This window comes from Hyperolius riggenbachi, chromosome 6 (genome assembly GCF_040937935.1).
Source record: "Hyperolius riggenbachi isolate aHypRig1 chromosome 6, aHypRig1.pri, whole genome shotgun sequence".
Lineage (NCBI taxonomy): Eukaryota > Metazoa > Chordata > Amphibia > Anura > Hyperoliidae > Hyperolius > Hyperolius riggenbachi.
Genome location: NC_090651.1, coordinates 61,598,735 through 61,624,284, shown reverse-complemented (window position 1 = coordinate 61,624,284; position 25,550 = coordinate 61,598,735). Strand labels below are relative to the sequence as shown.

The window sequence follows — 25,550 nt, the reverse complement described above, 5'->3', positions numbered from 1 at the left end:
CGGGCACAGGATGTCTGCCGGGGACCATTAGAAGCCCCGGGTAAGTTCAACTCATTTTCCCCCGACCCCCCTACAGTATTCCTTTAAAGATTACTTGATCAGCACTTGACATACTGCACCATAAGGGGCTCTTGGAGTCTCTGTGTTTTATCCTGTCTCCCTAGGAAGGCTGTTGAATCCCTTGGGATAACACACACCCTCATTTAGTAACGCTGCTTGCCTGCTGCTCAGGCAATAGCTACAACACTTGTCTGTGTCTTATTTCATATCTCCTCACTTATTTTTCAAGTCATTTGGGACTCTTTGACAGAAATGTAGGGGATATATTTTCAATAAAGCATTTTGGCTAGAGTTCCACTTTACTTTTGTAGGAGATGCCCTTAAAAATAAAGAATTTTTTCCCTAGTCTGGAGTTCCCTTTTAATGTTATTTGGTGCATGAATCCAGCCAGGGATTTTTGCGCCCCTGGCTGTATCTGCATATGCTGAACACCACTGAGATGTTGGCATTTTCGGATGGTGCTTGTGCGGTGCCAGGCTGCTAATCTCTTGTCTTCTGCAGAGATGAGCGCTTTCCCCAGCATGCCCAGCAAAATGATATTGCTTTTCAGTCCTGATTTCTTTGGCTTTTCTGCTGCGCCCATCTGGGGATCGCTGTGATATACATTTGCTTTAGCAATACTTCCTGAGCGACTTCTCTTCATCAGGATAAGCATATTATAATCCTTTAGTGGGGGAAAAGTTTTGTATTTTGTGATCAACGGCACTAAAAGTAGAAGCACAAACTTTTTCATAGACGTTTGTACAGAGTAGGGAAGGGTTACAGCCTTGGTTTTTATTTCTGTCTGCGCCCTTTGTAAAAGAGTTTCCTTCACATTTGTTTGATGTCAGGTCTCCCATATTAACAGTCTAGAAGTCATAGTGGATAGCACTCTTGTCCCACAGCGCTGGGTCCCTGGTTTGAATCCCAGCCAGGGCACTATTTGCACAGGGTTTGTATGTCTGTGGGGGTTTCCTCGGGGCACTCCGGATTCTTCCCACACCCCAAAAACATACAGATAATTTAATTGGAGTCCCCCTAAAATTGGCCCTAAACTATGATGGGGATATCACAATGGCAGGGTTTAGATTGTGAATGCTTCTGAGGGACAGTTAAAGCGGACCTGATCTCAAAACTTCCTCTCTGCTCTAAATGATAAGCAACAGCATAATAGCCTTTAAATAAAACATTTCTTTGTTACAGCTGTTTCTTGCTATCTTGATTGCACAATTTTACCAAATCTAAAGTGAGTGACTATACTTCAAATGGATACCTTAGGTAGTCCTCATATTACTTATGCTTCATACACACTTGAGATAAAAGTCTTTGGAAATGCAAGATCACAGACCAATTTTACTCCATTCCATGTAGTATGAGAGCCATACTCTACACAGTCTATTCTATGGAGCTGAACTCCCCATCAGACAGAAATCTTTGCAAGATGTTGCACACAAAGATGCCCGTACACACTTAAAAGATCATTATCTGCAAAAGATCTGTTCCTGCAAAAAATCCATTCCTGCAAAATGCATTCATAGTCTATGAGATCTGCAGATCCTCATACACACTTGGTTTAACAGACTTCATCTGCATATCTGGCAATCTGCAGATCTGAAGATCCATCCTGGTGGATCTGATCTGCAGATGATTGTCTGTTAAACCATGTGTGTATGAGGATCTGCAGATCTCATAGACTATGAATGCATTTTGCAGGAATGGATCTTTTGCAGGAAAAGATCTTTTGCAGATAATGATCTTTTGAATGTTGTATACGGGCATCTTTGTGTGCAGCATCTTGCAAAGATTTTATCTGATGGGGAGTGCAGCTCCATAGAATAGACTGTGTAGAGTATGGCTCTCATACTACATGGAATGGGGTAAAATTGGTCTGTGATCTTTCATTTTCCAAAGACTTTTATCTCAAGTGTGTATGAAGCATTAGAAGTGGTAAGATTGTACAATCAAGATGGTATCATTGGTGGGCACCTTTAGGCTGATTGTCAGTTTCTTTCACAAGTGGTAGACCTATGTATATAACAAAAACAATGGGCAGTGTAAAAAAATTGTGGAAGGTGGCTGGTGTGTTCAAAAACTCGGTCACATGTCTCAGAGACCTATGCACAACGTACAGAACAGAAGCGTAAAAAAGTCCTTCCTCTGGACTGAACCATGACCTGACCATGCCCACCTCCACTTTTGTGGAACACACAGAGTAGGTGGCCACTGGCCAGTAGTGGGAGGAGTTTGGAGAGATTATAAACTGCTGATCAGTCCAGCCGAGTACAGGTAGTCCCCGACTTACGAACGACATGGATTCTCGGTTTCCATGGGAACAAGCCCCCCCCCCCAAAATTTTCAAATTGGACTTATAGTTTTTGAGAAAATCGATGAAAAAATGGCTTTTAAACTTGTATAAACAGGTACAAAGGGCAGAGGTGAGACAGAGGAGGACACTGGAGGCACAGGGAGGCACAGAGGAGGTACAGGGGACAGATATGGCACAATGTTCTGACTTAAGAACAGATTCAGGTTAAAAACGAACCTACAGTCCCTATCTCGTTCGTTAACCAAGGACTACCTGTAGTACCTGACATTAGCATAGGAAGTAAGTATTGCAAATCCAGCCAAGCAGATAATAAGAAAAATAATACATTTCAAAAATGGTTAATTTCCAATGTAAAAAACTATTTGTATTTTAAATTAACCACTTTAACCACCACTTCAGTATATCTACATCCTCTGTGACTTCATCTAAGCCGCGAGGACGTAGATATACGTCTTGCAGATGAAACACATCTGTGCATGATTGGGATTGCTCCTGTGCACACCTCCAGCACTATCTGCTGCAGCACTAAGCCAAAAACAGTGATTTTTACCATTAAAACTACTTTTATATTATCATGAGATAAAAATACACACTGTAAAAAATACACACTGTAGCATTATTTCAGAATGAGATATCTTCACCATAAATTGTGACTGTAACAAAAATGTGTGTTGTTTTTTTTATCTACAGTATCGCTTTTTATTTTTAAACTGGAATTGGTAAAACTGAGAAATAATGCTTTTTTTTCTATTTTTGTTCTTCTTTTTCTTTTAAAATGCATAGAAAACAAAATTGTTTGAGGAAAAACATGGCATGCAATTAAAGCCTAGTTTGTCTTCAATAAAACAATATATATTTCATTTCGGTGTCATAAGTAGGGATAAAGTTATTGCTGATTAAATAGCAACATAGCTAAAATGTAATAACTGCTCTGGTCCACAAGGGGGAAACAAGGTCTGGATGGGAAGTGGTTAGGATATATTCCACACAGTATGCAATGAGAAGACACAAGCTTCTCAATGAATAGTTGTAAATGAGACCCCGAATAACCGATCAGTCTGGGGGTAAACTCTGTGGACTTTTTCCAAGGCTGACGTCAGTCGCCTTTTTTTGCGATTTAAATAATGAACACGCTTAGTTACTCACCTTCTGCTGTGGCGGGAAGCATCCATCCATGCAGATATCTATCTGCCGCCTAATAAGAGAGATTAAAAATGCATTTAATTGATTTTTCTTATTTCATCCCATAACACATGCATGGTTTATTCTCTCTTCTTTCACTTCGCTGGACTTCAAGGGTCACTAAACACATTACAAAGATGTCTTCTGTAAAAGTTTTTCTTAAAATGTTTGCTTATGAATATGTATAAATTTCAGGAAGTGATCAAAAGTGGTTATATGAGCAATAAAGGTGGCGAAGGTGGTGGAGGTGTCGTATTTTCCAGTCTGGTGAATCCTGTCTAGTAATTCTGCAGGGAAAACAATATGCTAAATGCTGTTTTTAAAAGGGAATTTGTTATTTATTAGCAAGATGTATACATCCTGATTAATGGATAAGATGCCTAGGTGGGAGGAGCCTGCTGGCGTCACATACCGCGTCACACGTAACCCAGCCAAGGCCAGTTTTGTACTTTTTGTGCCCCTAGGCCAAGTATGTTGTGGCTTCCCTTTCTTGTGCAGTAGCACCCCTCCCATTCCATGTGCAGCCCCATCTTCCATGTGTATCATCCATGTACAGCAGCCCCTTTCTTTTGTGAACCGCTCCCCTGAGCAATGGTTTATTTTATGATGTGTGTGCTCCCCATTTTCACCTTGCTCTTGCATATGTAGTAACCCCTTTTTCATGTCCAAATGCCCCTTGGCTTGCAGCTGCCCAACGCCCGGACCATTGTGGCCTTTCCAGAAATCCGACCCTGTACCCAGCTGATCTCACTATCAGGGATTTTCAATAACTATTACAAAGTGATCTTTGCTACAGAATCCTGGGGCCGCTTGATAAGCAACTTGACTGACGGCTTTTCAAATTAAGTTTATTAGACCCTCTGGATTCTCATCTCTTTCTGTCTTCTGTTCTTGATTGACATCTTCGAGGGTTTGTTCGCTCCTTGATTGAAGACCCCATCTATGAGTGTAAAGTCTAATTTCTATAGCAAATGACCCCGTATCCTCAGTGGCGTTATGATTATTTCCAGATTTAGGATTTAAAAGCTGTGCAATTTTTTCACATGAAAAACAAGAGATAGAAAAACATACCACAGAGAGCTCTACAGCAGCTCCTGCATATAACTCCCTCAGGCATGGGATTACCGTTAAGAGCTGAGGATTTCTGTCCCGAGCCTGACTCGGCATTACCACTAAGGAGGTTAAAAGTGTGATTTAACCCTATACTCACCGCGCTGGAAGGCTCTCAATGCTCTCTGCTCTGAATGTCACACTTCTGCACTTGCTGTCCCAAAACAAGGCTGCCTCTGATGATATCATCAGTCCTTCCTGTAATCTGTATGAGATTTTACAGGCATATTTACATGAAGGGGAGGGCAGAAGACTGGAGGGAAGGACAAATGCTGGAGGGAGAGGCACAAAGTTGAGGGTGTACTGTCTCTGGCTTCAGCATGAGAAACAAGATGGCGGTGCTACAGCAGATATAAATGTGAGTCTGTTCAATCCACTACGATGTACCAGATGTAAACTTTATATGTTTATCTAACTGTACACAGTGCCTAGATTGCATATATGTATTGCTATTCAAACTTTTTTTTGGCAAGAGGTGCTCTTTAAGAACAAAACCATCCAGTAAGAAATGACTCATTTAGCTTACCTGTCCTGTTATTTTTAGTGTTCACTGTCAGATTTAGGAGAAATGTAATATGAAAAAAAAAGAAGAAAAGTCGATTTCTGCTGGTTTCCATCTTTAGTGCTTCTCTGTGATGCTAAAAGTGACATCACTTCTGCCCTTTCACTTTTTTTTTTTTTTACTTCAACCAAGAACAGTGTTAATTTTCCCTTCCTACTACCACAGCTTACTGTCCCTCCACAGCGAACATTGCCTAGGCAACAGGCTTACATCACTGTGTTAAAGTAGACCTGAACTCAGAATGTCCTCTCTGCTCTAAAAGATACACAACAGCATAATAACCTTCAAACAAAAAACATTTATTTGATGCAGCTGATACAAATTTTAAAATAAATCAGTTTTGTTTCTACTTCCTGATTCATGTAAGCAGAGAAATTGTTAACACCCTGTGCTTTAAAATGGGCTTATCTGCCATCTCTGCCATTGGCAGTCATGTGACACAGGAATAGATCTAATTACAATCTGTGATTAAACACAAACGAGGGTTGAATTAGACAGGCTAAAATGTCCAAATACATACAGGGTGCATTTCTCCATGTTTTCCTTCTGTCCTGTGCAAGAGTTCAGGTCCACTTTAATCTTCGGAAGGAGGGGGGATTCAGTTCCTTTCTGTTCATTGTGTCCTTATCTTATTCAAAGTAGGAAGTTTTCTGTTATTTTCATGCTAGGATAAGTTTGTTACTGTAGCAAAATAAAAAATAAAAAAACTTCTCACAATCCCACTGTCGCCACTCAGTTCATGTAGTTAGTCATAGTCATAGGAGGATAATGGTGAGTCGTAAAACACGTGCTCTAGCCACTGACAGCAAGCATTTTGCATATCCATATATGTAAACAAGGCCTAAAGGAGCGTTGTATTGTTAGCACTCTTCCCTGCAGTCTCTCTTCTCTGAATCCAAACTCTTTAATCGAAGTCGGAGTACAAATACCCAGCCGCACCCAGGGGGAGAATATGTATTAAACAAATCACCCGTCTGATGACACAGCGCTCTGCGCTGCAGTCCCATCCCCGGCAACACAAAAATCATTTATTGTAACTGTCAGGATCCTCAATCTTCACATCTTCAATTTTCTTACAGTGCATACAGGGGAATCCAGCAAAATTTTTTTTTCCTTTGCAGCCCTAAGAAAAGTAATTCGCTGTCAGGTTTTTATGATGGCTTTGATAATTCATCGTCGTAGTTTTCCATTTCTGTGATACTAGTTATGCCGTGACTTCAAGCTCCTTAAAGGGAAGGTCCAAGCAAAAAAAAAAAATGAGTTTCACTTACCTGGGGCTTCTACCAGCCCCATGCAGCCATCCTGTGCCCTCGTAGTCACTCACTGCTGCTCCAGTCCCCCGCTGGCAGCTTTCTGACCTCGGAGGTCAGGGCCGAATTGTGTACATTTTTACACATTTCCGCTAGTGCAGAAACATTAACACATACATTTTTACGCGTTAGTGGTGCAACGCGTACATTTTTGTTCCTGCACTAGCTGGAATGCGTAAAAATGTATGCAATGTGGCCCTGACCTCTGAGGTCAGAAAGCTGCCAGCGAGGGACTGGAGTAGTGTTGGGCGAACATCTAGATGTTCGGGTTCGGGCCGAACAGGCCGAACATGGCCGCGATGTTCGGGTGTTCGACCCGAACTCCGAACATAATGGAAGTCAATGGGGACCCGAACTTTTGTGCTTTGTAAAGCCTCCTTATATGCTACATACCCCAAATTTACAGGGTATGTGCACCTTGGGAGTGGGTACAAGAGGAAAAAAAAATTTAGCAAAAAGAGCTTATAGTTTTTGAGAAAATCGATTTTAAAGTTTCAAAGGGAAAACTGTCTTTTAAATGCGGGAAATGTCTGTTTTCTTTGCACAGGTAACATGCTTTTTGTCGGCATGCAGTCATAAATGTAATACATATAAGAGGTTCCAGGAAAAGGGACCGGTAATGCTAACCCAGCAGCAGCACACGTGATGGAACAGGAGGAGGGTGGCGCAGGAGGAGAAGGCCACGCTTTGAGACACAACAACCCAGGCCTTGCATGAGGACAAGAAGCGTGCGGATAGCATGCTTTGTACCACCATGCAGTCATAAATGTAATAAAGATAAGTGGTTCAATAAACAGGGACCACGCGGCAACGCTAACCCAGCAGCAGCACACGTGATGGAACAGGAGGAGGCGCAGGAGGAGAAGGCCACGCTTTGTGAGACACAACAACCCAGGCCTTGCATGAGGACAAAAAGCGTGCGGATAGCATGCTTTGTACCGCCATGTAGTCATAAATGTAATAAAGATAAGAGGTTCAATAAACAGGGACCACGCGGCAACGCTAACCCAGCAGCAGCAGCAGCAGCAGCACACGTGATGGAACAGGAGGAGGCGCAGGAGGAGAAGGCCACGCTTTGTGAGACACAACAACCCAGGCCTTGCATGAGGACAAAAAGCGTGCGGATAGCATGCTTTGTACCGCCATGTAGTCATAAATGTAATAAAGATAAGAGGTTCAATAAACAGTGACCACGCGGCAACGGTAACCCAGCAGCAGCAGCAGCACACGTGATGGAACAGGAGGAGGCGCAGGAGGAGAAGGCCACGCTTTGTGAGACACAACAACCCAGGCCTTGCATGAGGACAAAAAGCGTGCGGATAGCATGCTTTGTACCGCCATGTAGTCATAAATGTAATAAAGATAAGAGGTTCAATAAACAGGGACCACGCGGCAACGGTAACCCAGCAGCAGCAGCAGCAGCAGCAGCACACGTGATGGAACAGGAGGAGGCGCAGGAGGAGAAGGCCACGCTTTGTGAGACACAACAACCCAGGCCTTGCATGAGGACAAAAAGCGTGCGGATAGCATGCTTTGTACCGCCATGTAGTCATAAATGTAATAAAGATAAGAGGTTCAATAAACAGGGACCACGCGGCAACGCTAACCCAGCAGCAGCAGCAGCAGCAGCACACGTGATGGAACAGGAGGAGGCGCAGGAGGAGAAGGCCACGCTTTGTGAGACACAACAACCCAGGCCTTGCATGAGGACAAAAAGCGTGCGGATAGCATGCTTTGTACCGCCATGTAGTCATAAATGTAATAAAGATAAGAGGTTCAATAAACAGGGACCACGCGGCAACGGTAACCCAGCAGCAGCAGCAGCACACGTGATGGAACAGGAGGAGGCGCAGGAGGAGAAGGCCACGCTTTGTGAGACACAACAACCCAGGCCTTGCATGAGGACAAAAAGCGTGCGGATATAGCAGCAATGCTTTTTGCCGCCATGCAGTCATAAATGTAATACAGATGAGAGGTTCAATAAACAGGGACCGGAAACGCTAAACCATCCCAGATGTTCATCGGTCATGTTACTTGGTTGGGGTCCAGGAGTGTTGCGTAGTCGTTTCCAATCCAGGATTGATTCATTTTAATTTGAGTCAGACGGTCTGCATTTTCTGTGGAGAGGCGGATACGCCGATCTGTGATGATGCCTCCGGCAGCACTGAAACAGCGTTCCGACATAACGCTGGCTGCCGGGCAAGCCAGCACCTCTATTGCGTACATTGCCAGTTCGTGCCAGGTGTCTAGCTTCATGCCCGGTTTCAGGTCCAGCGGTGCCAGCCACAAATCCGTCTGTTCCTTTATTCCCCTCCAAATTTCCTCCCCTGTGTGCTGCTTATCCCCAAGGCAGATCAGCTTCAGCAACGCTTGCTGACGCATGCCAACAGCTGTGCTGCACTGCTTCCACGATCCTACTGCTGCTGGTGCTGGGTTAGCATTTCCGGATGAGGTACAGCTTTGAGATGCGTTGGAGGAGAAGGAGTCAGAGAGGTAGGTGCTGCTGTTGTTATCCAGCTGTTTGCGGCGTGGGCAACACCCGCGCCGTAGCAGGTGAGGAATCGCTGCCAGGCTCCACAAGGTTCACCCAGTGCGCGGTAAGGGAGATGTATCGACCCTGGCCGAACGCACTCGTCCAGGTGTCAGTGGTGAGGTGAACCTTGCAGGCAACGGCATTCTTCAAGCTTCGGGTTATTTAGCTGACCACGTGCTCATGCAACTCAGGCACTGCAGAGCGCGCAAAGTGGTAGCGGCTGGGAACCACGTAACGTGGGATGGCCACTGACATCATGCCCTTGAAGCTGTTTGTCTCCACCACTCGATATGGCAGCATTTCGCAGGCCAGAAGCTTGGCTATGCTGGCTGGCTGTTACTGCCACGGCCCGGGGGTCATTTGCTGGCAATTTCCTCTTGTGCTCAAACATCTCAGAAACAGACAACTCAACCGTAGCGCTGCACACCGAAGGGCTGTTGGTTGTTGTGTTTGATGAACACTGGGAGACCTCAAGAGCACTAGTCCGGAAAGTGACAGTGTCAGCATCGTCTGATGTTTGTGAATGTTGTGAACCACGCAATGGCTGGGCTACTGCTGCTGCTGAGGCGGGTCTGGTGGTGAGTCTGGTGAACCCAAGGGAGGCAGTGTTGCTGGTGGTACCCTGTCCTGCCGCGTTTGCCCACAGAGTGGGATGTTTGGATAGAATGTGGCGGCTCATGCTGGTGGTGGAGAGGTTGTTAATACTTTTCCCCCTGCTCAGGCGGGTCTTGCACACCTTGCAAATCGCCATGGTAACATCCTCAGTGCAGTCTTCAAAGAAAGCCCAGACTTTAACTGGCTGAGGACTCGGACCTCGTGCGTGATGTGCTGGTGCTGCTTAACCCACTGCTGGACGCTTGAGAGGTCATCCAAGTAATTATCTGGTCCTGTTCTTTTGGATCTGTGAGGGTTGTTGTCCTGGACAACATGGGCAGTATTGAGTGGGTTTTCTTGGGTGCTCCCCTGTGGCCTGTACGTGAACCGTCAGGGGAAACACCTCTTCCCTTGCCCCTCCCTCTTTCACCGGATTTCTTCCTCATTTCACTTATCCTTAAAGTACACGCTGACTGGCAGCAGTACAGTGGCAGTACAGAAATGCTATACAGTGGTGGGTGAGCGGTGTACCACTATTGTCAGCAGTGACACAGAGCACAATGCTATACAGTGGCGGGTGAGCGGTGTACTACTGTTCCCAGCAGACACAGAGTGGAAGTAAACACAATGCTATATAGTGTGGCTGAGCCGTGTACACAGAGTGGCATTAAACACAATGCTATATAGTCTGCTATATAGTCACCCCGAACAGGGTGATGTTCTGCAGAACCCGAACAGTGGCAAACACTGTTCGCCCAACACTACTGGGAGGGAACGCAGATTTTAGTACCTAAACACACGATACAACATGTTTTCCGGGGTCGGACTCTGAGGCACATACAGATGGTCCCGATCATCATCCTCATCATACAACTCTTCTCCTGAGTCTGACCCACCCACCACCTCTGCCACCCCAACATCCCCAGACACAGACCCCTCATCGTCCTCAACATTAACTTGGGATGCTGGCCTGAGCCAGACCTCCTCCTCCACATCAGGCCCCATCATCTCCTCAATGGCAGCCCTCATTAATCGCTCTGGCGACGGACTGATGGACACAACGTTCTCCTCCGGGGAGGGCTGCTGCTGACCACTGGCTGCTGGGGTGGATGTTATAGCTTGCGTGGGGCGTTGGCTGTTGCTGTTGTTGGGAGTGCTGCTCACAGCGGAGGTCTCTGGGGAACTCATGTTGAGCTCATATAGTGGTTGACGGTGAGTGGAGTATTACTGATCCCAGCAATATACACACTGACTGGCAGAGTACGCAATGCTATATAGTGTGGCTGAGCGGTGTACACAGAGTGGCAGTAAACACAATGCTATATAGTCTGGCTGAGCGAGCGGTGTACTACTGTTCCCAGCAGAATCAGAGTGGCAGTAAACAATGGTATATAGTCTGGCTGAGCGGTGTACATAGAGTGTCAGTAAACAATGGTATATAGTCTGGCTGAGCGAGCGGTGTACTACTGTTCCCAGCAGAATCAGAGTGGCAGTAAACAATGGTATATAGTCTGGCTGAGCGGTGTACATAGAGTGTCAGTAAACAATGGTATATAGTCTGGCTGAGCGAGCGGTGTACTACTGTTCCCAGCAGAATCAGAGTGGCAGTAAACAATGGTATATAGTCTGGCTGAGCGGTGTACACAGAGTGTCAGTAAACAATGGTATATAGTCTGGCTGAGCGGTGTACACACAATGCTATATAGTCTGCTATATAGTGTCAGTAAACAATGGTATATAGTCTGGCTGAGCGGTGTACACAGAGTGTCAGTAAACAATGGTATATAGTCTGGCTGAGCGAGCGGTGTACTACTGTTCCCAGCAGAATCAGAGTGGCAGTAAACAATGGTATATAGTCTGGCTGAGCGGTGTACACAGAGTGTCAGTAAACAATGGTATATAGTCTGGCTGAGCGGTGTACACACAATGCTATATAGTCTGCTATATAGTGTCAGTAAACAATGGTATATAGTCTGGCTGAGCGAGCGGTGTACTACTGTTCCCAGCAGAATCAGAGTGGCAGTAAACAATGGTATATAGTCTGGCTGAGCGGTGTACACAGAGTGTCAGTAAACAATGGTATATAGTGTGGCTGAGTGGTGTACACAGAGTGTCAGTAAACAATGGTATATAGTCTGGCTGAGCGGTGTACACAGAGTGTCAGTAAACAATGGTATATAGTCTGGCTGAGCGAGCGGTGTACTACTGTTCCCAGCAGAATCAGAGTGGCAGTAAACAATGGTATATAGTCTGGCTGAGCGGTGTACACAGAGTGTCAGTAAACAATGGTATATAGTGTGGCTGAGTGGTGTACACAGAGTGTCAGTAAACAATGGTATATAGTCTGGCTGAGCGGTGTACACAGAGTGGCAGTAAACACAATGCTATATACTCTGGCTGAGCGAGCGGTGTACTACTGTTCCCAGCAGACACAGAACAGTAAACAGAATGCTATATAGTGTGGCTGAGCGAGCGGTGTACCACTATTCCCAGCAGACACAGAACAGTGAACAGAATGCTATATAGTGTGGCTGAGCGAGCGGTGTACCACTATTCCCAGCAGACACAGAACAGTAAACAGAATGCTATATAGTGTGGCTGAGCGAGCGGTGTACCACTATTCCAAGCAGACACAGAACAGTGAACAGAATGCTATATAGTGTGGCTGAGCGAGCGGTGTACCACTATTCCCAGCAGACACAGAGTGGCAGTAAACAGAATGCTATATAGTGTGGCTGAGCGAGGTACACAGAGTGGCAGTAAACAGAATGCTATATAGTGTGGCTGAGCGAGCGGTGTACCACTATTCCCAGCAGACACAGAACAGTGAACAGAATGCTATATAGTGTGGCTGAGCGAGCGGTGTACCACTATTCCCAGCAGACACAGAACAGTGAACAGAATGCTATATAGTGTGGATGAGCGAGCGGTGTACCACTATTCCCAGCAGACACAGAACAGTAAACAGAATGCTATATAGTGTGGCTGAGCGAGCGGTGTACCACTATTCCCAGCAGACACAGAACAGTGAACAGAATGCTATATAGTGTGGCTGAGCGAGCGGTGTACCACTATTCCCAGCAGACACAGAACAGTGAACAGAATGCTATATAGTGTGGCTGAGCGAGCGGTGTACTACTGTTCCCAGCAGACACAGAACAGTACACAGAATGCTATATAGTGTGGCTGAACGAGCGGTGTACTACTGTTCCCAGCAGACACAGAACAGTACACAGAATGCTATATAGTGTGGCTGAACGAGCGGTGTACCACTATTCCAAGCAGACACAGAACAGTGAACAGAATGCTATATAGTGTGGCTGAGCGAGCGGTGTACCACTATTCCCAGCAGACACAGAGTGGCAGTAAACAGAATGCTATATAGTGTGGCTGAGCGAGGTACACAGAGTGGCAGTAAACAGAATGCTATATAGTGTGGCTGTGCAAGCGGTGTACTACTATTCCCAGCAGACACAGAGTGGCAGTAAACAGAATGCTATATAGTGTGGCTGAGCGAGGTACACAGAGTGGCAGTAAACAGAATGCTGAGCGAGCGGTGTACTACTATTCCCAGCAGCGACACACAATGACTGGGGGGGACCCTGGCTAGCGTGGCTGGAGCGCGAACTACCCTGCCTGCCTACCCAAAGCTAAACCCACAGACAAATGGCGGAGATATGACGTGGTTCGGGTATTTATTTACCCGAACCACGTGACAGTTCGGCCAATCAGAGCGCGTTCGGGTCCGAACCACGTGACCCGTTCGGCCAATCACAGCGCTAGCCGAACGTTCGGGGAACGTTCGGCCATGCGCTCTTAGTTCGGCCATATGGCCGAACGGTTTGGCCGAGCACCGTCAGGTGTTCGGCCGAACTCGAACATCACCCGAACAGGGTGATGTTCTGCAGAACCCGAACAGTGGCGAACACTGTTCGCCCAACACTAGACTGGAGCAGCAGTGAGTGACTACGAGGGCACAGGATGGCTACATGGGGCTGGTAGAATCCCCAGGTAAGTGAAACTCGTTTTTTTTTTTTGCTTGGACCTTCCCTTTAAAGCAACAGTAAGTAAGGTAAATATCATTGCTAGCTTCGGTAAAAGATATTCAAATAGAATTTTGAAATATATATATATATATATATATATATATATATATATATATATATATATATATATATATATATATATATATATATATATAGGCAGCAGAGGGAGGTAAGTGTAGTGCTAGTGCATGCAATGCACAGCCCGATGTGTCTCCTCTCTGGTCCGGCATTGAACACACACATGGGGGGGGGGGGGGAGGATGTGTGAAGATTCTGTCTGTATACAGCACTTTTCAGTACCATTGATTAACCCTTCACCAGGGTCTCAGTGCAGAGGTCCCAGTGATCAGTAACCGTGGACCTTGTATTTTTGAGCAGTGTTGGACTCATGATTTTAAAAGAGTCTTAGTTTTTGGTGCAGCTAGATAGAGGCATCAGGGCCGGATTTCTGGGAAGGCCACAAGGCCCTGGGCTTTGCGAAACTGCCAACCAAAGGGGCAGCTGGACATGGAAAAGGGGGTGCTAAATATGAAAGAGAAGCCTTAAAATCGAAAAGGGAGACTGCAAATGCGGAACAAAATTTACCACCTGTATAGTGGTATAGGGATCACCATGGCAGACATAGTGGGGTAGAGTGGTCTTGTTGGCCGGCGATAAGGGCTTCTGCAGTGGGCCTCATGGAGACCCGAAGTAGATCCCCTGAAATGCAGAGTAATGAGCAGGAGAGAGTTGACATTCCTCTCCGGGCTTCACTGACGATTCCCTACCTCCTAGGCGTCCTTGTATCCATGATGGGAGGGGGGGCCCAACCAAAGTTTTGCCATAGGACCCCATTATTACCAGCTACGCCCCTGGACCTGTACATAAAAGGGAGGGGCTGCTGTACATAGATGCTACACACAGAAGAGGGGGCTGCACATGGAGGGGGAGGGGTGCTGTTGCATATAGTCGCGGAGCAACAAGAAATATGGCTTCAGAGCAGATAAAGTATCAATCTGGCCTTGAGAACTATATCTATGTTTACAGTTCTAGAAGCCCTCTACAATTTAACCTAAGTCAAAGCTGTCACTTTCAGGAGGTAGTCGATGTCTGACAGAACCGACAGGTTTTGGACTAACCCATCTCCTCATGGGAGATCTCCATCCAATTGCTAGAAAAGTGTGCAGTGAGCAAGGAGGCTAGACAGTATATTTATATTCACCCTTTTCAAGGAGTGTCTTTATAAAGAATGAATCCCCCATGGAGAGGTGGACTAGGCCAAAACCTGTTGGTTCTGTCAGATTTATCCTACGTAATGTAAGTGACATCAAAATGGGAGAAAAGTAATTTATAGCTCATTTTAATCTGAAAGAAATGTACTTCTTATTTGAATGTGTTTACATGTATTTTAAATTTTATGAATTTTCGCAATAGTGGTCTTTTAAGTTATGAACTTCAACCCTCCTCTATACCTATCACAATATCTCTTCCTTACTGTGCCCTCACTATGATAACTTTGTTTTTTATACTTGTAAACAATCCTTAACCCAACTTCCAATCTGTTATTAACTCCATCTAACTCTACGCTATACTTTTATGCAATCTTAACCAATGGCATCACTAAGGCACTTTTGGCCCCAGTGCAAGTTTCACATTGGGCCCACCAAGCATTCTAGACATAGCGATTCCTGTGGAGCAACAAAATCTGCCAAGGACATCCACAGTATGAAAGGTGTAAGAAGATGAGAGGAACAGTTATTTAATGATTACCACTATTCAAAGCATACAGTATATAGAAGTCGTCATTAAGTTTGAACTTCTCAATCAATAGGCTGTGTAGCGCCACTCATTTTATGTAGACATTTTTAGCTTTTGTTGGAGCGTTCGTCAACATTTCCTAGGAATGATCTATTAATATTTTCCTGTGAATTTATTCCAGAGATCAAATATCACAACAGCTTGTACGTTAGAAAACGATGCCAATCTTTCCCGTTCTGAACCAAACCTCTGGCGTCTCTTTCCATGCTTGCCAGGACTCCTTGGATGAGAGCAAGTGGATATATTTAGATTTGGGTCTGAAGTGCATAACTTTATTCACTGCATAAAGCTCCGTTTGTACTGTACTTTGTAATGAAGTTCCCAAAAAAAAAACTTTTATATAGTGAAGATTTTTTTTTTCTTGAACAGATATTCTTAACTTTTTAAATAATCTTCCAATAACAACACTCGCAGCTCCTCAGTTTCACAATCTAATAATGTTTCTGCCACAATCAGGTTTATCAATTATTGCACAGCTATATTTTTAGGTTGTGAGAGTTAATTAAGCAAAAACTCTCATAAATGTGGACATAGCATACACTTCCTGTGCCACATTTATGTACGTGGCGACCTCCTCCTATTCTGCAAATCATCACAGCCGCTCACAACCTCAACTCCTCCCCCTCACGAGGCACAAGCGCCACAGGCTGAGCAGCCCCGGCCGGACACACGTCATGACTAACAAAGCTAAATACATACTTCACTGCATAAAAATGCATTATACAATCCACATGGTAATTAAAATGTCTTTCAATACAGGGCAAAACATTCAAACACACACTTTTCAATCCCTCATAACCAAACAATGAAAACGGAAAAACACACTCCGACGCGGAATAGTCCCCAGACACAAACAATTAAATTGGCCTACCTCCGTGAGTTAGAAAAGTTAAAGGCAAAGCAAGTGTACCTACACCTGCATTACAAGATCTAGCAAGGGCTGAACCGATTAAACTATCTCCTCTGTCCTAGGAAGAGACAGCAGTTAAACATAATACCATACATAAATGTTAATTTAACAAATTGGCCCCACATCAAGTCTCAGCTTTATATTCAAGTCAATGAATGATTTTAGCAACAGGTATAGTGTGCAATACACAATGACATCAGACGGTGCAGGCAGTACTATCTGATGGTACCAATTATACGCTGTGCCCACATTTTGGTCCTAAGAGTATCCTTGGATGGTGTGCAAGCCTTTAGTTTTCAGCTACGTATGAGAGTTAGGTAGTGATGGTCATGGTCACACCTAGAACTCCTGGAGAAGCATCAGTCTGGTCAGGTGATAGATATGCAAGTCTCTGATTTGCTAGTCATGATCATGAGTTCTGCTTGTCATGACTACCATGCTTGACATGACTACCATGAGTTAGGGTAGGTGTGGGAGGGAGTTAGGTTAAGGATGTATTGGGTTTATCTTCTGACACCGGAAACCAAATTATCCGGATTAGTGATGATGGAAAACAACGTTCTTTCATCGCTGACCATCCTTGCCCTGATCAGTGGAGCTGCGAGTTAGGACACTGCTATGTCTGATGTGCTCTACTGAGTTGTGGTTTGCAGAATGGATTGTGCGGAGGATAATCTCATAACTGCAAATTCCTACCAATTAGCACTACTTATTTGCATCATATTTTAGTATATGATTCTAGAGCCCAGATTGCCATAAAGACATTGAAATTTGTCATATTGCTTGCGAGAATCGCCTAGAGTGCTACATTTCATTCTCGGTGTGTCACTGCAGAACGCATGAAACCCTGGACCTTCCACCGGTGTGCCAACTGTTCTTCACACCTCATGATAGATGACATCCTTCCATTTCTTCCAGCGTTTAAAGCAGCGGACAAAGCCATTATCCTTATCGGCATCAACATATTGTTTCCCGGACGTGCGGCTTTGCAAATGATCTACTGCGTAAGCGGCTCAGGCTCTCTCTTCCCAGAATCTGATAGCGGTGGGACCGGGCGGAGGAATTCTGCGCCGATAATGCCATTCCATTTCTGTCGGCTGCCACCAAATGGGCTGTGACATTTGTAGACTGTGGATAATAGACCTGCACTTTCTCTCTCTCATTAGGAGAATTCAATCTCATGTCTGATGTAAAAACATACTGTGCAAAGTTACATCTTACAGTACAATGTAGCTTTCATGACCAGGAGTTGTAGGTGTGCTAATCGAGACTGTACCACGCCCGTTCTGCTGTATTGGTGATTACTCACGATGGACCACATTTTAATTTAAAGTGGACCTGAACTTAGAACTTCCTCTCTGCTCTGAAAGATAAGCAACAGCATAATAACCTTTAAAGAAAAAATAATCTCTTTGTTACAGCTGATACAAATCCTGCTATACATTTGCAGTTTGCCTACTTACTGCTTTCATGGAAGCAGTCATATTGTTAATATCTTGTGTTAACAAATTAGCTGCTCTGCTGTGTCAGTCAGCTGCCACAGCTGAGGAATCAAATTACAACTTGTGATTAGTCACAGATAAGGGGGAATTAGACAGGCTAAACTCTCCAAATACATACAGGGTGGATTTATCTATGCTTTCCTTCTGTCCTGTGCAAGAGTTCAGGTCCGCTTTAACTATAAGTAGAGCTAATGCATGAGATAAACAAATGGGGATGCATAATTAATTAGGTAAACAGATAAGGAGATGTAAGCTATGTGTTAAAGGGATTCTTAACAGTCTAAAAAATGCAATTTTACTTACCTTGGGCTTCTACCGGCCCCTTGCAGTGGGCCTGTGCCCGCGCCGGTACTCTAAGATATGCATTGCGGTGACAGAGCCTGCCTGTGGCCACTGCTCCTGCGCAACCCTGGTGAAGTAGTTTAGCGCCTGCACAGTACACTCTGAACTCTCGCGCAGGCGCAGTAGATGCCAATCTGGCGAGGTCGGCATCTCCAGCGGAGCGGATCCCAAGACACCGGAGCTATGGCAAGGGACACATCGGCTGCCAGGGGTTGTAGGAAGCCCCGGGTAAGTAGATCTCATTTTCCATATATAGCCTGTTTCCTGTAAGTGGAGCTTTAAAAACGTCCCAAACAGGTATGTTTTTAAGCAAGTGTGAAGTGTGTAAAAATGGATCTTTAGGAAGAGTAATTTAAAATAAGGGGGGGGGGGGGATAAAAAATAAGTGTGTTTCACTTTAGCACTGCACAGAGGTTGCCATGACCACACGCAGGGCACCCTGAAGTATTCTCCATCCTTGCTCAACAAAACGAGTGTCCTTCTGAGCTCCTCCGACATGACTTTTTGTCATTTCTCTTGCAGCCCTCGACAGGTGTGAGTGAGCGATGTGACTCGGGCTATCTCGTCTGAAGGGCTGAGCCATTCTTCTGGAGGAGACTTCTAGATGAGACTCACTGAGACACTGAATCTGTGTGAAGAGGCTTAAGGATTTAATAGGATGTCAACGGAGACAGAACTTCAAGTGGCTGTGAAAACCAGCGCAAAGAAGGAATCGAAAAAGAAAGGTAATTTCCCTCCTCTTGTTTTAGAAATGGATCCATGTCACAATGTCTTAGAGGAACTGTACAGGCAAACATCAATGCCTCTGCTGCCAACTTTTTAAGGCTTTTTGTTACAAACATAGCTATGTGTCTGGTAACTTTTGTATGTTAAATGTCTTTATTGGACTGTGTTATTGTCCATCACTGGGGTCATCGCGTTTATGCAAAGATGATGCGTGGAAATTTGGGTGCTGGTTACTGCCACTAGAATATCAGTACATTTTACCCATATTCCATCTGTTATAGTAGAATATGGGTAATTTTACAGATATTTTACTATCTCCCTCTGTACCCTAATTCTCACACAAACTCCTCCTTATCTATGCCTAACAAGAACCACTCCCACCTACCGCTAACACTAACCACACTCCACCTACCGCTAACAATAACCACACCCCACCTACTCCTAACACCAACCACCCCCACCTAACACTAAACACACCCCACCTACTTCTAACACTAACCGCCCCATCTACTCCTAACACCAACCACCTCCACCTACCCCTAACACTAACCACCTCACCTACTGCTAACACTAACCACACCCCACCTACTCCTAACACTAACCACAACCCACCTACTCCTAACACTAACCACCCCACCTACTCCTAACACTAACCACACCTCACCTACTCCCAACACTAACCACCCCACCTATCCCTAACACTAACCACAACTCACCTACTCCTAACACCAACCACCCACACCTACCCCTAACACTAACCACACCCCACTTACCCCTAACACAAACCACACCCCACCTACTCCTAACACTAACCACTCTCACCTACCCCTAACACTAACCACCCCCACCTACCCCTAACACTAGCCACACCTCACCTACTCCTAACAAGAACCACTCCCACCTACCGCTAACACTAACCACACCTCACCTACTCCTAGCACTAACCACCCCATCTACTACTAACACCATCCACCCCCACCTACCCCTAACACTAACCACACCCCACCTACTCCTAACACTAACCACACCCCACCTACTCCTAACACTAACCACACCTCACCTACTCCTAGCACTAACCACCCCATCTACTCCTAACACCAACCACCCCCACCTACTCCTAACACTAACCACACCCCACCTACTCCTAACACTAACCACACCTCACCTACTCCTAGCACTAACCACCCCATCTACTCCTAACACCAACCACCCCCACCTACCCCTAACACTAACCACACCCCACCTACTCCTAACACTAACCACACCTCACCTACTCCTAGCACTAACCACCCCATCTACTCCTAACACCAACCACCCCACCTACCCCTAACACTAACCACACCCCACCTACTCCTAACACTAACCACACCTCACCTACTCCTAGCAATAACCACCCCATCTACTCCTAACACCAACCACCTCCACCTACCCCTAACACTAACCACACCCCACCTACTCCTAACACTAACCACACCCCACCTACCCCTAACACTAACCACCCCATCTACCCATAACACTAACCACCTAACCCCTAACACTAACCATCCCATCTACCCATAACACTAACCACCCCCCTACTCCCAACACTAACCACTCCTACCTACGCATAACACTAAACACCCCCACCTACTTGTGGAAAGGCCACAAAGGTCCGGGCATTGGGCAGATGCACCTAAGGGGGCACCAGAATATGAAAAAAGGGGTTGCTACATAGTGAAAGAGAAGGTTGCAAATGCGGAGCAACACATGAAAATGAAAGTTGACGCCCAAAGTGAGCTGTACATAAAAGAGAAGGGCTGCTGTACATGAATGATACACATGGAAAAAGCGGGCTGCAAATGGAGTAGGAGAAGGCTGTTGTGCATGGAAAAGCGGGCTGCACATGGAATAGGAGAAGGCTGTTGTACATGGAAAAGGGGGATGGACATGGAATGGGAGAGGCACTGCTGCACATGGAAGGGGAGCCCCAACATACTTGGCCTAGGGGTGAAAAAGTATAAATCTGGCCTTGCTGATCACATATCATATCATGATTGGAACCGCTGTTGCTGCGGTGGAGGAAGAAGCCAATCCATCCACCCGGGTCAGTAACCACTAAAGCTCCCTGTCGCCCACTCTGCACACCCTGCCGAGGCTGCCAGGCACACTTCCCCAGGGGCAGGAAGAATTCGGCCCTGCAGCCAAATAAAGTTTTGTTTTTATTTGCCTGCTGAAAGGTTTTAAAAATAGTTTCCCACATTTGAGGCACGGCACATATAAAAGTGCAGGTACATGCACAATGTTATCTAAAGAGGCTGATTTGCTGGTTATACCATTATTTATATATTCTGATAAATGTGCAGTCAGGCTGATATGCGGTCAGTGTGGTGGTTGATAGTATATTGGGAAACATGTCGGCTATGTCTACAAAAGCGTAACAGCCCAGACTTCTGTGGTTTGCCTGCCAAGCGTTTACCTGTTGTAAAAATCAATTTTTGTAAAGGCGGCAATCTAATTAATTACAGCGGTGACCATTGCTTTGATCGTCTACTATAGTTACCCTGATGATGCGATCTGCAGCCCCGTTCGTTTGTGTGGAGCCTTAGATCGTGTTTGACAAATAGCTGCCTGCCAAAATAAAGGCCACAATTAGCTTATGCTGCAACCGTGATCTGAGCCAAAAGTGGGGAACAAATGTTTGTAAAAACACACTCTATTCTATACTTCTGAAATGGCACATGCTGTTTGGCAACCTTTACAGTGGCGATTAGGCTGATTGCCACTTTATAAATATAGTGTTCTTTACAAAATGAGTGCTCTTCGGATCGCAAAGCGATGAACATGCAAAATGGTGATGTGTGGCAAATGTGGTGATTATTGTCAGTTTTATAACTGTTGTGGTGCAGTTCTCCTTATCTTTCTGCTTAAAAATGATTATTTTAGGCAGTACAAATGTACAGTGTGTATCAGTGGCGTAGCTAAGGAGCTATGGGCCCCAGTGCAATGTTTACATTGGGCCCCCCAAGCACTCTATAATAACTGATATGGCACACCAAAAACCTGCCAGTAACAGGCTTGTTAATGTTTACTACTATCCAAAGCATCTATAAAGTCATCATTACCACCACAGGACCAATAAAGAGCTAATACTTGGGTTGAGGGAGGGCCCGTGTGGCTCAAGGGCCCCGGTGTGGTCACAACCTCTGCACCCACTCTCGGTACGCCACTGGTGTGTATGAAACTTAGAGGACCTCCATGCAAAAAATACAAATTTGGCAGTGCTGCTGTAAGGAAAAGTTATAATTACCTCCGAAGTCTTGTCCCACGAAGCCGCCCAGCAGACCCCGCATCGCTACACTTCCACTGCTTGGCCCCGCCTCCCCTCTCTCCTCCGAGAAAAAACGCCCGGCAATTTTCTGCAGTAAATAGCTTGGCGTTTTTCTCGGAGGAGAGAGGGGAGGCGGGGCCAAGCAGTGGAAGTGGAGTGATGCGGGGTCTTCGGGACGACTTTGTGGGACAAGACTCCGGAGGTAAATATAACTATTTATTACAGCAGCACTGAATGATATTTATTTTTTGTATGGAGGTCGTCTAATAATGTGTAGCAGAAAGATTGCATGAGGTGGGGGAGTGTGATGATCAGTGCTGGGATCTACTCCTAACAAGAAGGTAGCCAGTTACTCTTGGTTCACAGTGGGATTTGCGTTCCCTGTAAATACAGGAACACAATTCCATGGAACTAAAAAGTTGTGCCACACGTCCACACTTGTGTCGCATACAGTGTAGCATATAGTCAATGAAAAGTATGCTTCACTGTCACTTTTAACGTGCGTATTGCGGTAACGCACTGCATGCCGCACACCACTAAACTGCACTGACCGCACTTTGAACATTACATAGGTCTTGTATTACAGTGCGACGTTCCATGAAGGGGTGTGACTATAAATCATGAAAAAATAGCTGAATTGCGGCAACCCGGGGTCCTATAGGATCAAAAGTTAGTATCTCATTAGAGATCTATGATCAGAAATAATATATATATATATATATATATATATATATATATATATGTATAAACAGTCGCATGCACCATGTCAATAAAATAAATATTAATCACATTAGAAAAAGAATGGACTCTTGGGTGCATGCGAAAATATAAAAAAGCTTTATTAGATCACACAGTATTCATACAAAAAAATGTCTAAAATTGCCATCTTCCTACATATCAAAAAGTTGCTCTTAAAATCGACCAGACTATAGAGAAACTATGGACAGTGTGGAAAAAAGTCCATCGTTTCCCTATAGTCTGGTCGATTTTAAGAGCAACTTTTTGATATGTAGGAAGATAGCAATTTTAGACATTTTTTTGTATGAATACTGGGTGATCTAATAAAGCTTTTTTGTATTTTCGCATGCACCCAAGTCAATCTTTTTCTAATGTGATTAATAACTATAAATCATGGGGTCCCCCAGCAAAACTTTGGGGTTCCCCAATGTTCACCCCCTTCCCCTTGCCTACCCCCGGTGACCCTCACAGGCTGGGGGCCCAGCTAGCAAGAGTCATGAAGTAAGTGTGGACATCATTATCCTCACACCCATAACAAGTGTAGCCACAAAAACACCTGATCTGAAGGATGGAGCCCTTTATCAGAGGGCATGAAGTAGTAGTTGGGGCTCCTTACTGCTCTAGGCCCCCCTGTGGTTGCAGGGGCTGCTCCCCTTCTAGTTACGCCCCTCATTCCCTGTTACAGTGTAACCATAAGAAGCCTTACACAGGAAGGTAGTTGTCATCTCAGGTTTCATACTACTTGCGTGACCTTTTAAACCTTTTTATTTCTATATTTGTACATTTTGTAAGAAGAGCAGTCATCAGTGTTGCACAGCTGTATGTGTGGGGAGTACGTCTATAAGAAGAGCGCTCCTCCGTGTCACATGCTTCTTTCCATGCTGACTATAAAGGTATGTGCTGATTGTACAATACCTGACTCTAGTGCTTTTTTATCCTTTGCAGCGTTTGGTTATGATTGGATGTTGCTGTTGTATAGATGTGGCAGTGTGATGGATGTCTTGCGATTTGCTGGGAGGAAAATGTATTGTTTGTCAACAACTAACAATAGCTCCTGCTTATTACGGTATGGGAAGACCTGAAAGGTTTTTTTTTTCCACTCATATTTTTTTGTGAGTGTATTAAAGCTAGTGACGCCAGTGTGAGAAGTCTGTGGTAAAACAGCTCTGAATTCTGTCATGCCTCAGCCCGTATGTAACGGGTGTGGATTATTGTCAGCGTCTTCTGTGAGTAGACGTGTAGCTTACCAGTGAGGAACATCTGCTGTGCCACTGCTGTAATGATGTATGGGCTCATTCACCGGCTTATAGCCCAAACGTGTAGGGTCATCAAATGATCGATTTGCACGTCTCTAATTGGCTGTTCATGATGATGTCATCCTGTCTCATTTTTACTTCCTGTGAAGGCTGAACGTGCCAAGCCAATCAGAGAAGTTAAAAGCTGATCATCTGATCAATCAGTCAAGCACCTCCCCAATGAATTGCTTGTAGGAGCACTTATCAGATTTGCACCTCTGTACTTACATGCTTTTATTGATTATGTTCATTAGCAGTATTAGAAGTGTTCACTGATTGATGAAGTCCCTTAGAATGAGGTTCCAAGTTTTTGTTGTTTTGATATGATAAACGTGTCCCACGATTCCCCCCCCCCCCCCAGTGTGGTGGCCTCTTCCTGTGACTGCTGCTAATCCCTGCAACCACTCCTGTATCAGTGGCTCCGTGCTACTGTGCCGTGTGGGTGCAGCATGGCCACACTCGTGTATAAAGAGAAACGTGGTAGCGGTCCCTGGCAGCCGTGGTGGTCGGGAAGAGGACATCAGAAGCCTTTGAGGCTTACTTTTTCTTAGGTAAGTATGTTTTTTCAATCTGAGGATCACCTCGGGTTCACTTTAAGCCCTATGCAGATGATCAGCTATTAGTATTATTGCATGGAGCTTGACTCAGATACAGTGACTAGCTCCACCCTTCCCCAGTCATATTGTGATATCTCTTCCCATTCTCCTTCCACTCACCAGTCCATCAGCTTATGTAATTGAGAGAGAAGATGGGTGGAGACTGATATTATAATTAGGGCAGAAAATGCATTTGATTGGCCCAATTCCAAGCTGCATAGAATTTACATTATGTATGCAGATCAGGAGCTCAACTCTGGTTCCTGGGCCTGAATGCTTGTTACGGTTGTGTGACTTCGCGTCTACTGAAACCTAAAGACCAGAGTGAAAGCCACGTATGTTTGTAAAAGCACATACTAATGTCAACTTCCATCTTTCCCTCACTTTATGTTTCCTATACTAACTTTTACAAGCATCTATGAGATGATTTTGAAGGGAATTGGAAAATTCCCCTTCTGTTTCAATTCTCTGTGCCATAGGTTCTCAATACATGGTACTTGTATTTATGATGGACTTGAGACGTACTTAAAAGACATCTATTGAAAAAAAATTGTAACATTTTAAATACATGGGAGTCCGCAGAAAATTTTCCGGGGCGGTGGGGACGAAGTGCACCGTATGGAAAAATGGGCATG

General features: G+C 45.0%; 1 protein-coding gene across 11 annotated transcripts in view; it reads left to right on the top strand.

Annotated features, from left to right (window-relative positions):
- The window catches only part of DAB1 (DAB adaptor protein 1), a 996,155-nt gene that overhangs the window by 671,677 nt on the left and 298,928 nt on the right, over positions 1-25,550 (top strand). For all 11 annotated transcript variants that reach the window (XM_068239411.1, XM_068239410.1, XM_068239407.1 and 8 more), the window contains one exon: positions 18,776-18,978. In XM_068239411.1, the coding sequence (XP_068095512.1) occupies positions 18,912-18,978 (67 nt within the window). In that variant the 5' untranslated portion in view covers positions 18,776-18,911. The remainder of the gene's footprint in view (positions 1-18,775; positions 18,979-25,550) is intronic.